The sequence below is a fragment of the Oreochromis aureus genome, linkage group 9, assembly GCF_013358895.1.
Source record: "Oreochromis aureus strain Israel breed Guangdong linkage group 9, ZZ_aureus, whole genome shotgun sequence".
Classification (NCBI taxonomy): domain Eukaryota; kingdom Metazoa; phylum Chordata; class Actinopteri; order Cichliformes; family Cichlidae; genus Oreochromis; species Oreochromis aureus.
In genome coordinates, this window is record NC_052950.1 from 21604512 (window position 1) to 21618980 (window position 14469).

The 14469-nt window shown below is 41.6% G+C and overlaps 2 protein-coding genes across 6 annotated transcripts in view; both read left to right on the forward strand.

The window, feature by feature from the left end:
- smchd1 (structural maintenance of chromosomes flexible hinge domain containing 1) overlaps positions 1–1684 on the forward strand; it is a 33799-nt gene extending 32115 nt beyond the window's left edge. For all 5 annotated transcript variants that reach the window (XM_039617502.1, XM_039617507.1, XM_039617504.1 and 2 more), the window contains exons 44-47: positions 441–511; positions 872–1040; positions 1145–1303; positions 1381–1684. In XM_039617502.1, the coding sequence (XP_039473436.1) occupies positions 441–511; positions 872–1040; positions 1145–1303; positions 1381–1475 (494 nt within the window). In that variant the 3' untranslated portion in view covers positions 1476–1684. The remainder of the gene's footprint in view (positions 1–440; positions 512–871; positions 1041–1144; positions 1304–1380) is intronic.
- Positions 1685–1937: 253 nt separating this feature from the next.
- On the forward strand, positions 1938–14457 carry emilin2b (elastin microfibril interfacer 2b). The gene is made up of 9 exons (XM_031734439.2): positions 1938–2239; positions 2393–2518; positions 3100–3281; positions 3412–5142; positions 12770–12979; positions 13056–13109; positions 13190–13240; positions 13324–13440; positions 14103–14457. Exons 1-9 carry the CDS (start codon positions 2115–2117, stop codon positions 14432–14434), a joined length of 2928 nt encoding a protein of 975 aa, XP_031590299.2. The 5' UTR covers positions 1938–2114; the 3' UTR covers positions 14435–14457.
- The last annotated feature ends 12 nt before the right edge of the window (positions 14458–14469 follow it).

Consider the following 14469-nt stretch of genomic DNA (forward strand, 5'->3'; position numbering starts at 1 on the left):
TTTCTGTGGGTTTTTAGAGGCTTGCCATCTCAGTCTGTGTTTGCTGTTGTTTCAGGGGTATTTCCCTTATGCCCCCACCACTCCTGTAAAGACTGGGGTAAATGTTTCCACCTGGGATCCAGCCTCACAGGGTGGAAGGGGGCTTTCTCTCCAGGGGCACTGTCGCTGGAGCAGAAATTGGGCCTCTTTCCCGAAATTAAAATGACTGTTTATGTAGTGATTTTCTTTGTCGTGGGTAAAAGTTGTCTCTGTCTGTTTGGATTTAGAGCCTTTACCGTTTAAATTTACACTGATTGCCTCTGATTTACATTGAAATATGAACACTTGGCTTCTTGCCACTTGATTATGAAAGTTTTCAGTAGCAGTTAAAAAAAAGTTAGTTTTAAATTTGTTTCAGCAGGTCTGAAAGTTTCTTGCTCATGCTCTTTTTTTCTTTCTAGTGTTTAAGAACATCCTGGGAGATACTATTCTGATAGATGACCTGGACTCTGCAAATAACTACAGAAGGGCGGTGAGTGACTTTGCTGAAGCAGATGTGCAATATTTTTTTTTTTAAACTAACACTGTGCCAGAGCTGGTGCCTAATGTAGAACTGATTACACTTTTATTAGTTCCAGTGGAGGAAAAAAAAAAAAAAAAAGAGGGACTGCTGCCAAAGAGTGAAACTCAATGGCTATTGGAGGGGCCAGGAAAACCTGATGATTCATCAATGACCTTTGCAGATTGTGTCCACCAGGCTCTCAAACCTGTCATATTGTGTGCTGGCTCTTCAATGGAACCAGGGCAGAACTGGCTTTTCACCAGCAGTGTTGCTGTATCGGTGGAAACTCTAGTTAATTTCCTCTAACAAAAAAAAAGCTGTTGTTTACAGGTGGTGCAGAACAGGATCCAATGTCCCACCATACTGACCAGGCAGGGGGACAGGGTCAGTGGCAGGGGAAAGTTTGGAGGTGCACAGAACAGGGCCCCACCGATGGCCACATTACACATGTTTGGTGCCCCCCTCCCACAGCAGTACCACAGTCTAATGGAACAAATAGGTGACTTAAATCATGGACATTTTACATTTTTAAAGCTTGATTTTGTAGCCTTAATGATTCAGATTATGCTGTAATTTCTGTGTTTTCTGGGGTGTGCTTGACAGAGCTGCTCCGCCAGTACTGCTCAGCTGTATCGAAGAGGGAGGAAATAGAAAGGGAGCGAGATGATCACGTCAAAAAAATTGCGTCTCCTGATGTGCAGCAAAAGGAAAAAGACTTGGAAGACAAAAAGAGGCAGCTAAGAGAGATTGAAAAGGAACTCGGTATGCTGTTTGAGAAAGGTGTTGATGATTTTATTTTGATTTTGTTGAATTTTAATTGATCTTTGTTCTTCTTCTAGCATCAGCATCAGCAAAAGGAATGAAACGAGGCGCTGTGGATGGTGGTCAGCCCTCCAGCAGCATTTCAAAAAGAGCAAGACAGAGTTCCACATAAGAGATTCTGATTGGACCAATTGATTGTTTTACTATCAGTCGTTTTTGTACTTTTATTTCTTTGTTAACTTTGAGTTGATACAATGTATTTTATTTTTTAGATGCCTTTTGTACATTTTAACACTTTTGTAATGGTAAAAACTGCCTATGATCTTTGCAGAGCATGCTGAATCTGCTGAATGTATGCATTAAAAAATTCTTAAGATCGCACTTTGTGCATTTGTTTGTTTCATTTCTGAAAAACGCAAAACTGAAAATTTTACTTGTTAAGTCTAAGCATACCGAGAGTGTTAGGCGCACATTTTACGCACGGAGATAATCACTGTGCCTTTAAAGCAAAACCAACCATTATCCACATTTAGACGTCCGGATATTATGTACGGCGATTACAATGTTTTATATGCGAAATGTGCACTTGCGCGTGTGTATATGCAAGAACTGACAAGTTGGAGAAAACGCATCTGTCAGCGTTGGAGGGGTTCCCGAAACGTCACATCCAAGGACGCTGGAAGGAGCTGGTTTAGATGTGTGCGCTACAGAGACGGAGCAATCCGCAGTGCCTTCACTGATCTCCAAACCACAGATCATCACTACTGATTAAAATCTGAAGGGATACTGCAGGATTTAAAATATCTCAGCCATGAAGCGCGGACTCCTACTTATCCATTTGTTAGTGGTTTTCCCTCTCATCACTGGCTCACCTTTTCAGTACAGCATGTTTCAGGGAAACGCATATTCTGGCGCCGAAACGAGACAAAGAAACAAGTAAGTAAACTGGACATCTGTTATTGAACTCATGACTGCAAGTCAGTGAAGTACTCTTTCTTTTCTGTGCGTAACTTTGCATTTAATTGTTCGTGCATACACACGCGGGCTTTTGCTGCACACCAGGAGTGATTAACAAGTGATTTTGTGCAGAAACTGGTGCGCCTACGTTGTGCACAAGAACGTGAGCTGCGCTGTGGTGGGAGGCACTGAGAGCTTCGTACAGCCGGAGGTTTTACCGTGTCCACCGGAGCTGCCAAACTGTGCGCAACAAGTGATGTAAGTTCCCAGAAGTGCTGGATATTAGGTGGAGGGCAGCAAATTCTTTGCTTTTGACAGTTTTTTTTATCTATTTATTTTGTTAAACGAACAATACTTTTGATACTGTCCTACAATAGGCAATCATGGAATACTATGAATGCGTTTATTTGTTTCTTTGGGTGTTTTTAACTGTTGATAAAAAATAAATAAGAAAGCAAAACGTAAGCAAAATCTCAGAATTAGCAAGCAAAAATTTCCCATTCAGCCTTCACTGGTCATAGAAAGGCAGACATGGGCTGGCATTTCTCCGACTTCCCCTTTGTTTTGCTTTACTGTTTACTGAGCAACAAATACACCAGTGACATGTAGTTAATCATGGGTGACAGAACCAGCGGTTTTCGTGAGTGGAACTGGTGGGAACTGATTCCTGCCAACTGCATGATTAATGAAATGAGCAGACTGGGGTTTGTCTAGTCTTAATTAGCAACAAGTTTACTTTGTATTGCTGAGAAGAAGAATAGCAAGAAATCTTATTTGTCTGAATATATTTCTAGTAGATTTTTGCAATATTACTTTATACTAATGTCTTATGTTCCCAGATATCAAACACACTTTAGACCGACGTACAAGATTGCCTACAAGACTGTCACAGAGCTGGCATGGAGGTGCTGCCCGAGGTACCAGGGCCATGACTGCATGGAGTTGAAGGACACCAAGCCAGTCCAAACAGAGCGTTTGCCTCAGGCTCCAGCTGCCTCTGGACATTTTCCAGCCCCATATGGTGAAAGACTTGTCTGTAACATAAGAAAGTCTTGCATTAAAATATACAAAATAAAATGAAACAGTTTTAAAATGCTTTGCTAACCATCTCTCTTTAATTTTATTGCTCCAATTCCAAAACCGTGGAACAGATGACCAGAGTAACCATCCGCGGGGAGGGCAGGGGCAATTTGGAGGTCAAACAGGTCACAGAACACAACATGGTCAAAAAGAACCTCAAAGCTCCCAACACCTGGAGGAGGAAGTGCAGCGACTATCGCAGATGGTTCTGGACATGCAAGCAAGAATGACAGACCTGTCCTCGAACCTGAGAGTGGATTTCCAGGAGGATGCCAGTAAAATGCTGGCTACACTGCTGAATAACCTCAGACAGCCTGCCAGTGCACAGGGTGCAGGGACCGAAACCATTCAGGTACAAGGCTTCTCTTTTGACCACAGCACAACACCAATGGAGGATGTCATGAACAAGATTAACCGGGTCACAGATGATCTTGAGTCCAAGCGCAATACCTTGGATGAGCTGCTGGGTCGCGTCAACCATCATGATGGACAAATTCGTCTATTAATGGATGCCCAGACCCCTCTGTCCACAGCTTCTTCTGCTCCTTCTATAGATGATGGAGACCTGCGGGCCTACCTGGACGATAAAATCAGTGCCCTGAGAGACGAGTTGATGGAGGGAATGGATATTAAAATGGCAGATTTGAAGAACTCTTGTGATTATAAAATTCTGTCAGTTCAGGAACATTGTGAAGGACAGGAAGCCAACTACCTCAGTCTGGCTGAGCTCATGGATTCAAAGGAAACTGACCTCCGCAATGAGATCCAAGACCTTAAAACCAAGCTGTCTGTTCCAGAGAATGAAAAGAATCAAGTACCTGACTCTGTTCTGGCTCAGCTGGAACACTTTGAAGTTCGTTTGAACACCACCGAGAAGTCTTTAATTGCACTGAGCCACTTTGTAGAGGAGAAGTTGAGAAAAGAAAGAGAAGAAGTTGTCAAAGACCTGAGGGAAACTATGGACAATGAACTGTCCTCCATGGAGGACAGACTCTCAGCTCTGTTGATTACAAAAACCTCCAACTCCCCATCTGGTGGTGAGCCAGAGAGTCCTGATGTTCAGCAGAGAGACATGAACACTCTAAAGGACTCCGTTCAGATTCTGGAGAATAGACTCGATCTTTTGAACCAAAAGTGCTCAAAAGAGTGCACAGATCATGTAACTGTTGTTGAAAACCTCAAGCAAGACTTCCACAGTTTCAAAAACTCTGTAGATGCTATGGAGACTAATCTGATAGTCCAGAAAAGTGCCATCACAGCTATGGAAGGGCAACTCCTCAACTACAGCAATATCATTGAGAATGTAAAGGGTGAATTAAGCTACCTTAAAGGCGGTGTGGGCCAACTAGAGAACCAGCAGTCTCAGACTCTCAGACGCTTTAACTCTACGTGGGATCAGGTTAAAATGGAAACTGAACAGGAGGCCAGGGATCTTTTGGAGCTCCACAGAGCCCAGCAACAGAAACTAAGAGAGCGACTAGATGAGCTGGGCAGGGAGGTGGAAGCCGAGGCTGATCAATGCAGGGAAAAAGCTCAAGATGTAGAGAAGGAGATTGCCGACATGGGCAGTCGTATTGTAAATGTAGAGAATTTATGCAGCAAGCTGGATCCCATCTCCAGTAATCTCCAGAGCATCAAAGAGGGGCTGAACATGCATGTCACTGGTTTGTGGAATTGCGTGAATCAGCTGAACGGCACAGTAAGAGCTCATGCACAAGACATTGGAGGACTGAGGGGAATCTATGAGACTCTCCAAAAACACACTACAAATATGGAGAGAGACCTCCAGCCTGGTAATGAAGGTAAGATACCTGTGCTGTAATCCAAATATAAATATAATCCACTTTGGCCTAAAATAGAAATACTAAACAACCATGCAGCTTTGACAGGTGGAAATTAGGCTCAATTTGTCCTTTTATGAAAAAGTAAGATGAATGATGCCATCTTTATATTTTACAACCACATCATGAACTGGTTCATAATAAACAAACAGTAGTGAATTGGTTTTGTGACTCTAAAGTGGGTTCATGAGCTGATGACAGTTTTTATTAGTTCCAAAGAGACATCGATAAAGGGTGGCTAACTTCCTGTCGGCAGTGTCAGTATTTGACATTTCATTACCAAATCACATGGCTTAATTTTACTTACAGTTGTAAAAGTCCATCAGTAGAATCAGGCACGGTGACATTTTTGGACGGCGCCCATCCATAACACCGATGCTGCTTTTTAGTTTACTATAATACAGGTAATGTCTGAGTTCAAAGATGAATAGACTAGCTTTAAACTAGTGAATCTGAATAAATTACAATTTTTTTTTAATTAGGAAAATAAATTGTAATAGTTTGCTAATGATATTATGCTGACCTTTTAGCTTGATTACTAACCTGGAACTCATTTGTTTATCCCGGACTGACTGTATACCAGAGGATCTGTACCACTGGAGTGTGTTTCAGTCTGCGAGTGAGGGGAAGTTGGATTTTCATTTGACCGTGTTCTCAGTTAAAGCAGGCGGGCCTGATTGAAGACACATGGTTCATTTAATAGACCCCACTTGTGTTGAGCAATGCTTTGGCATAAAGAAATATTACTCACCAGGCTTATTTGTGCATCCAAGTGTGCATTTATTTGTATCTGTGTGTTTGCCCATAAACTCTGTACCTGTGTGTATTTAAATCTTTGGGTGTGTTATGGTTTTATTGCATTAAGTTAGAACATCAGAGTGATCTTGTTCACTTAATATTTGGTGCTGCGTGGTTCGTTGGGCTTTGTTGCTGTGAACACATTTGAGAGTATAGATTTTCATATTGGTGCATATGTTGCATACTTTTTGCTTGAGTCTGCTCATTAATGGCACCTATGAGACTGAGCTGGACTTGACTGACTCTGACAGTTTCAAATATGAACTAGAAGCACGCCCATAACGTTTACGAGCTGGGGCTTCCCCTCTGGGACCAGCTAGTTTAAGTTACTGGTTTACAAGGAGGTGATGCAGCAAAAGGTCTAGGCCAGAATATAAATGTAGGTCATCTGGAATAAAGCAGCACTAGTTCTTGTTCTGGGTCCACTCCAAGTCAAACCAGAGGTTTTGTATCTGATTTATAGTCAACTCTCACGTGCCAATTTTCAAATTTTTTCACCAAATAGTCTCTAATGACTGAAAATGTTGTCACTCCACCTCGTGGTTTGTGTTGTAATATGTCATTGGGAAGTTGGCATGTTGTTCATGATTTCCACTCAAAGAGACATTAGAGGCCACTTTGTGCTTGGCTCTCAGTTTGTGTTTGCTTTGTGAGCTACCTTGTACTGCCTCCCACTGCTTATCTGAAGAGCATGGAAAATGCTCTGTCATAGAGACACACAGATTACCAAGGCCCTCTCAGGGACTGCTCTTTCTTTCACAGCCAAGAGCATCAGCGTGTGCAGATTAAGTGCTGCTCGCAGTCTTTGCAGTGCTGTTACTTTCTTTTTGCTTCTTACTCCTTACTCGTCAATCCCATTTATAGAGTTCTCACATTTCTAACTTCCATGGTTGAGCTCATTTCCTGTTGAAATAAACACAGAACGCTGTGAGCTCCTCTGAGGTCCCACAGGCCATCTGTCAAGATGTTTACCATGATGTCATACAAGTTGTGAACCTTAAAAAGAAAGAGCTGTAATGTGTCATTTCTTCAGTGCATACTACCCATGACATGGATGTTGTCCATTCAACAGTGAGCTCCAAGGGAGTCCATTGCACTTTTTCTTATCTCTTCAAAGCTGAGTAGCCACTAAGGATCAAAGTAAGTGTTTGCTCTAGTTATAAGTTTATATGACAGTGATTGCAAATATAAACTTTACATTCCCCTTTTGGATTTTTCCCTTATTTTTATTTCAGCTGACTCCTGGGTTTAGTTTTTAACTAAAATAATTTTGACTTGATTGTTGCTCAATTCAGCTTACAAAAGCCCTGAAGACTGCAAGCTAGTAATCACGCATATAAACACTGCATGATTGTAATTATTTAACGAACCTGGCTTTACAAATGTTGTCTCAAGCGATACAGCTTCATTGGATGTTAGGAAAAATGAATGTAAATATAAGTTTTTGTTTAGGAGAGATTTAACTCGCAGTTATGAGCTGTTGTTTGCTCCTTTTAGAGCTCTGAATTTTATCTGTGCGTCACGTGCCCATCCTCTCCGTTCTCTCATTAACCGAATTTATTTAGTAGATACGTGTCAGCATTCACAGTGCTGTGCAAATGTCTTGGGCCACACTTCATTTCTTCTTATTTTGCCTCCAATGAACCAGACTTGATTGTAATTTTTAAAGAGTTGTTAAGGAATAGTTCTCAAGGCTTTCTGGGGTTTTTTGATGGCCATTGGGTGCTTTTTCAATCATTTTCAATCCAGTCCTTGTACCTCAACGTTTTCAGAGAAATATAGGTTTGTTTGTTTTGTTTTTTTAACCATCCAATACTGTTCCTTCAAGCCTCATCAGAAATGGTCTCAGTGGAAGGATGGCTGTCAAGAAGCCACTGACAGCCATCCTTCCATTCTTAAGGAAGTGAACTAGGGAGCTCAGGTCTGCCAAATTACACAAGAACTGGACTGAAAATCAGTCACAACAGGTCTTATGGAATGATGATTCCAAGTGGGTGTCGGCATGTACAGATGAGGTCAGAAAAGAGGAAGACACGGTAAAACGTGGTGGATGTTCTGTCATGGTTTGGCGCTGCATTTCAGCCTTTGGTGTTGGGGATCTGCTCCAAATTGATGGAATAATGAACACAGAAAAACACAGTTTGAACCACCATGCAATATCAAATAGACTAAAGGTGGTAATACCAAACAAAGCCTTTAAAGCTCAATGTTAAAGTTGGAATTGTACAAACTGTGTTTTTGCCTTATATACTGTATTGCCATGTATGTCTACATATTTAAACATACACAACTCAAGACTTTTGCACAGTAATTAATACGTGTTTGTGTGTGTTCCCTAATTCCTTGCGTTGAAACACATCCTTTTCATGTGTTTGACAAGGAGATCTGAGATACTTAAAGTACAGCTCTATTATGGAAACGTCTTGAGATTGGAAAGCATGCTTTCCTGATTGTGACAAGGCTTGTGGTTGGTGCTTGTAGTTTAATGACCTGTTTAGAGATAAGGCACACACACTCTGGTCAGCGGTCAAATATGATAACCCCATGAAGCAAAAACAAGATGGGACCTGTAGAAAAGCCCCCAAGAAAAACACAGTCCTCACTGTTTGTGTGCTGCTGTCTGTGGCTGCTCATGTATGCTTCATTGTTCTAGTGGAGGAGGTGTGACATTATTTCTGACAGAAATGTTGTGCAATAACCCCTTTTTTTTTGGGTACTTTAAGCATGAAATTCTTAGGCTGGATTTATTGATTTCTAAATCATATCCTTAAGGGCTTAATGTGTTTTTGGTGAGTCATAAAGTCAATATGCACCAAATTGCAGTTATTACAATGTGGTATGTAATGTGGAAAGTGGCAGTTCTTGTGACACAAGGGGCTGTTGAAGCCTGGATCAGGCGGTTAAGGGAATAACAGCAGAGGGAGGATTTCCCATGCTGCTTTGGTGGAGAAATGAAAATCTGTGGTGGATGGTAGATCAAGCTGCATTTGTTTACAGCTCATCTCTTTCATCAGGACAAGCATTCTCGTGTGCAGGCATACATCCTTTGTTTGCCTCTTTTATCCTTGTAACACTGCGTCTGAAAACACTTTACAGTCCCTCAGATCAAACACGACTCTCCAGAGAAAGTACCTCGCCCTGTACGAGCAGCGACAAGACCAAGAAACGCAGACCAGTGAAACACATGCACATGTGCACATTCACAGACACACACCCCCTGTGCTGTTTTACTGCCACAGGCTGGTCTTTCTGCACATGTTGCGTTTAACAGGCAGATTTCTCTGGCTTCTGCAGTAAATGACCCTTTTCCCCGGGGTGAGGGGATAAGCTGTGTGGCGACTGAACATGTGGCCGTATCTTGGTATGCTGCTGGTATGTCTTTTATGTGCTGGTTTTCCTTTTTGGTAGATGTTGTAGACCAAAGAGTAACAATAATGAGTAATGTGCCTGAAGCTGGAAAGATCATTAGATGATAAACCCAACGGTTTACCTCACCTGTAGGTTAGTGAATGCACCAAGATGTGTGGTTTTGGTAAATGATGGATAATGGGGTATTAGTCTGTTTTTTTTTCTTTTTTTCTTTGTTAATGTCTTTAATAACAAGCTCAGATAATCACTCACTGCTAGCCTGTTAATGAGGGTCAGCAGTAGCCGTACTTTAATCATGAAAACAACTGCAGGTTTCTTGGAAGTCGAAAAACGGAATAAACAATGTTCAACATTTTTATGGACTGTCAGGCATTACACACTTTAGTGTTGCTTAATGTGAAACCCAGATGGTGGAAGCACAGCCAGGAGCATCTTACTGTGTACATTCAATATGCTTTATAAAGTTCACTGCCATCCAAACTCCTGATCTCTGCACTCAGCCATTGGCGACTATCGAAAAAAAGGGTTGGCGTACTCACCCATTGGTTTGTGAACTCTATTTACATTATACATGCTTCCCATAGGCAATAAGAGATATATTAGAGAGTACAGCATAAATTGTATTGTTATGCTTTATCAGCTTCATCTGAAGCCAGATGACACACAGCAGTTAGTTAAACAGCAGGCATGTCTTCTTGCTTCTAAATACAGATAAAACTGAGGTTATTGTACTCAACCATAAAAATCTTAGAAACCTGGTGTCTAACCAGATACTTAATCCAGATGCCATTACTTTGACCTTGAGCAACACTGTGAGGAATAATGACGTCATCTTTGACTAAACTATGTCCTTAAATCCAGAATTGAATTTAAAATCCTTCTCCTCACATACAAAGTCCTGAATAATCAAGCCCCATCTTATACTAAAGATCTCATAGTACCGTATTATCCATGAGCCTGGTTCTGTCAGAGCTTTCTTCCTGTTAAAAGGGAGTTTTTCCTTCCCACTGTCTGATTGTTGCGGTGTTCTCTCTGTTACTGTGGGATCTTTACCTTACAATATAAAGTGCCTCGAGGTTACATTTCTTATGATTTGGCGATGTATACATAAAATTGAATTAAACTGAACTCGTGTTTTGAACCCTACTCTTTAGCATTTTGGCCATAGTAGCCTCTCTTTTGCAATCAGGAGTGAAGTAAATTTGTCAAATAACAATAAAATCAAACTAGAAACTAGAAACTAGAACTCGCACTGTTTCACCCTCTGCTGGCACATTCATTAGACTGCAACGCTTTCGCCTGTTCGACCTTTGTCAAGAATACAGGTGGGCAGGATCATGTGTGGGATTTGTTTAACTGTTTTTATAAAGTTTGCTTTCTTCTGAATCACCTACTGTTCATTCAGGTGTGCAGACATTTCTCATTAGGCACTCAAATACTTAAACATTCTTCCAGTAGGCACCAGTGCCAGAAATATAGTTGAGAGGTTCAGTTCAATAACTCAGATTTGTTGGTACAACATGTAGCTGACAGCTGGCAGCACTGGCCTGCCACTCAGAGCAACCACGCCCTTAATCGTGCAACTTTTACCCTCATAGTTAAGCAGTTGCGTTTTACAAAAATACGCCCTGCCTGCAGTTGTCACGAACAAGAAAATTAGCAATAACAAAGCCATTTTCTCCTTTTTTTTTTACCAGATTATAAATATATTTTCTTCTGCGGTAAAGTTGGGCATCTTAACATGGGAATCTAAAACCACTGCTTCCACCAAAGGAGGTCTGGGAACCAAGTGGTTCGAGTGTCAAAAAAACTGACACCAGCACAGCACCACAGCATTGCTTGGCCCAAAGTTGAAACTGCTGTTCTCAGTGGCTTTGGGAGGGGGTACTACAAGAATTACACTGATGATTTGCAGTTGCAGTCTACAGATTCCACCCATCATGACTTTCTTCCCTCGTAAAGTATCACAACTTTTGCTACATAAGGCTAAGTAATGATTGGTTCTCTAAACCTACCAAAAATTGGCAATTGCCTTGCTTATGGAGTCAGCCTCAAGTGTAGATACTGCAGTTTTGGCACTTTGTGTTGGATTAGTTTTTAGGCCCAGAAATTGCCACTTCATCAGTGTGCAGGACTTCTTATTATGCATCAGTCACAGTGCTGTATATTATGTGCATGTATAGCAGTAGATGTAGCTTTTATATTACATGGTATACACATCAGGAGGTGTTAATCATCTTATTATAGCAGATTTCTGTTCACAGACGTGCTACACTCACTGGACGTTTTATTAGGAACACCTGTTTATCTGATCAATCCAACTATCTAATCACACTGGACCAAGTCGCTGTTTTTAGGCATGCAGGCATGATGAAGATTGCCTGCTGAAGTTCAAACCCAGCATTAGAATGTGTCTCTGAATGGGATGGTTGTAGGTGCCAGACAGGCTGGTCTGAATATTTCAGAAACTGCTGATCTGCTCTCTAAGACTTAAAGAAAATGGTCAGAAAAAGAAAAAACTGAGCAGCAGTTCTCTGGGTGAAAGTGTCTTGTTGATGTCAGAGGTCAGAGGAGAGTAGCCAGAGTGCTTCAAGCTGACAGGAAGGAAACAATAATTCAAATAACCACTCATTACAACGAAGGTATGCAGAAGAGCATCTCTGAATATACAAGACATTGATTCTTGAAGCAGATGTGCTACAGCAGCAGAAGACCACTCTGGGAGCTACTTCTGTCAGATAAGAACAGGAAGCTGAAGCTACAGTTGACACAGGCTCAACAAAACTGGAACAGTGTTTTCCGTTCTGATGAATCTCCATTTCTGCTGCAACATTCAGATGTTAGGGTCATAATCTTGCATAAACAGCATGGACCATCCTGCCTTATAGCTACAGTGCAGGTTGGTGATGGTGGTGTAATGGTGAGCATCTCCATCCCTTTATGAATACACAGTGTCCATCTTCTGATGTCTGCTTCCAGCAGCATAAAACAACATCAAATCCCAAACTGATTTCTTGAACATGACAATGAGTTCTAGTTACACTAATGCCTTCCACAGTCACCAGATGTAAACCCAGCAGAGCACTTTTGGGATGTCCTGAAACAGGAAATTCACATCATGGATGTGCAGCTGCAGCAACTGCTCAGTGCTGTCATGTTTAATAAGGACCAAAATCTGAGGAAAGATTCCAGCACCTTGCTTAAACTGTGCCATGAAGAATTAAGGTGGTTCTTAAGATAAAGTAGCATCAAATGTAATATTAGAAAGATGACTGCAAGAATGTGCCATTGAGTTATAGGCATGATGTTTAACAAATCAGCTGGTTGTGTATCGTCTGTTAAAGCATCTGCCCTCCAGATATGTGTTTTTCACCGACCTTTAGCCTTTCCCCATCCCTCACTCCATATCTATTCTATTCAGGTGCTCCAGTTAGAGTGTTTGACACAAGACAGCCCCAGGGGTCAAGTAAGGGGCCCAAGGTATTTGCTGGCCCCATGAATACCTCACTCTCGGAGCTGCCTGTGATGGAAACCGGAGAGGCGGGACCCCCCGGAGAGATGACTTCATCCAAGTTACCCAAAGGAACAGATGGGATCATGATGCCTGTTCAGGGTTTTGCTGGAGCTCCAGGTGAGACACAACCACAACCGTACATGCAGTACACAACATTGTTTCGTGCAACTTATGTTTTTGTTTTCTTTCATAGCATCACCACAAAACCCCACCAACATCATTCAGACCAGAATTCATGTGAGCTCAGGTAAGTGTTCCTTTTTAAATGTCCTGCATTACAGCTGAGCGCATGAAGAGTGAATGAAACTGTTTTTATTTGATCAACAGATGTGAGCATGCCTCTCAGACCCCCTCCTCTGAAACGCGTCATGGTTTCAGGTCAGACTTTAGTGATTATTCAAATTCCTGCCTCTGCTATCGTCATGTTTGGCAGCCTGTGACATTTCCTTTCCTGTCTTCAGGGGAGAAAGTGTCGTTCTCAGCTGGTCTGACTCTTCCACCGTTTCAAGGAGTTGTCGGTATAATCCGATTCAACGAGGTGCTGGTCAATGATGGTGGACATTACGACCCTCAGACAGGTATCTGTTATTTTAGTCTTACCCCATATTTTCCTCTGCATTCATAAATTGGAGTTTTTTTTGTTTGTTGATTTCTATTTTTCATTCATAAATTGTTTAAGCTCAAACTATAAATGACCCAGTTGGACCGGAAACACCTTAAATAATTAGGCTAGATTTAAATTCTGTTTAATTATTAATTGGTTATTGTTGCAGCACATACAGTGGTTGTGATGCACAGCAGCTGCTTGTGGCAAAGCAGTGCTGAGCCAAGTGTGTATGCTCTTTGATGACTTTTTAAGTAATGTAGTTTCAGTATTAAAAACAGAGGTAAGAATGTAGTCAAAAAAGTTGACAAATATCATTGTGAAATGAAACTAGGCTTTTTGACCCTTTTCCTAAAGTTTAGTGCAAGTGCTACCTTTTTGAATTTGGATAAAAAGATGGTAAATTTTATTTTGCAGGAATGCGTTCATTAACGAAAGCCTTTAAATAGTCTTATGAAGTTGCTGAAAATAATCTTGATGCTACAGGAAAAGCCAAGATTATTAGCCTGAATCCTCTGGAGCTCAGTAACTTTAGAGAATTTAAAGTAAATCCATTAAATAGTTGCATAAATATTGAAGTTTGTGCCACTGTGTTTGGTAAGAATCTGAACTAACGGCATCATTATGCGTTCTCAGGCATCTTCACAGCTCCGATGGATGGCCGTTATCTGGTGACCGCTGTGCTGACACCCGAGCAAGGACAGAAGGTTGACGCAGTCCTATTTGTGTCTAGTCGCAGCATCCAGAGGCTGAACTCTGCTGGTTTCATGTCTGGCGTCACAGCTCCGCATTCACACGAAGTCTGTAACTGCACCAGTTCAACCTCAGCGAGCCTGATTCTCTCACTGAGGCGAGGAGACCAAGTAAGACTCGTCTTAAAAGCTGGAAAGCTCGCCGTCTCAGCCTCTTCCGAGGTTGTGTCATCTTTCAGCGCTGCGCTTCTCTACCCCAGCACATCAAAGCGGTAGTTCCTCTACTTTCAGAGACAACCGACGCCTTAGAG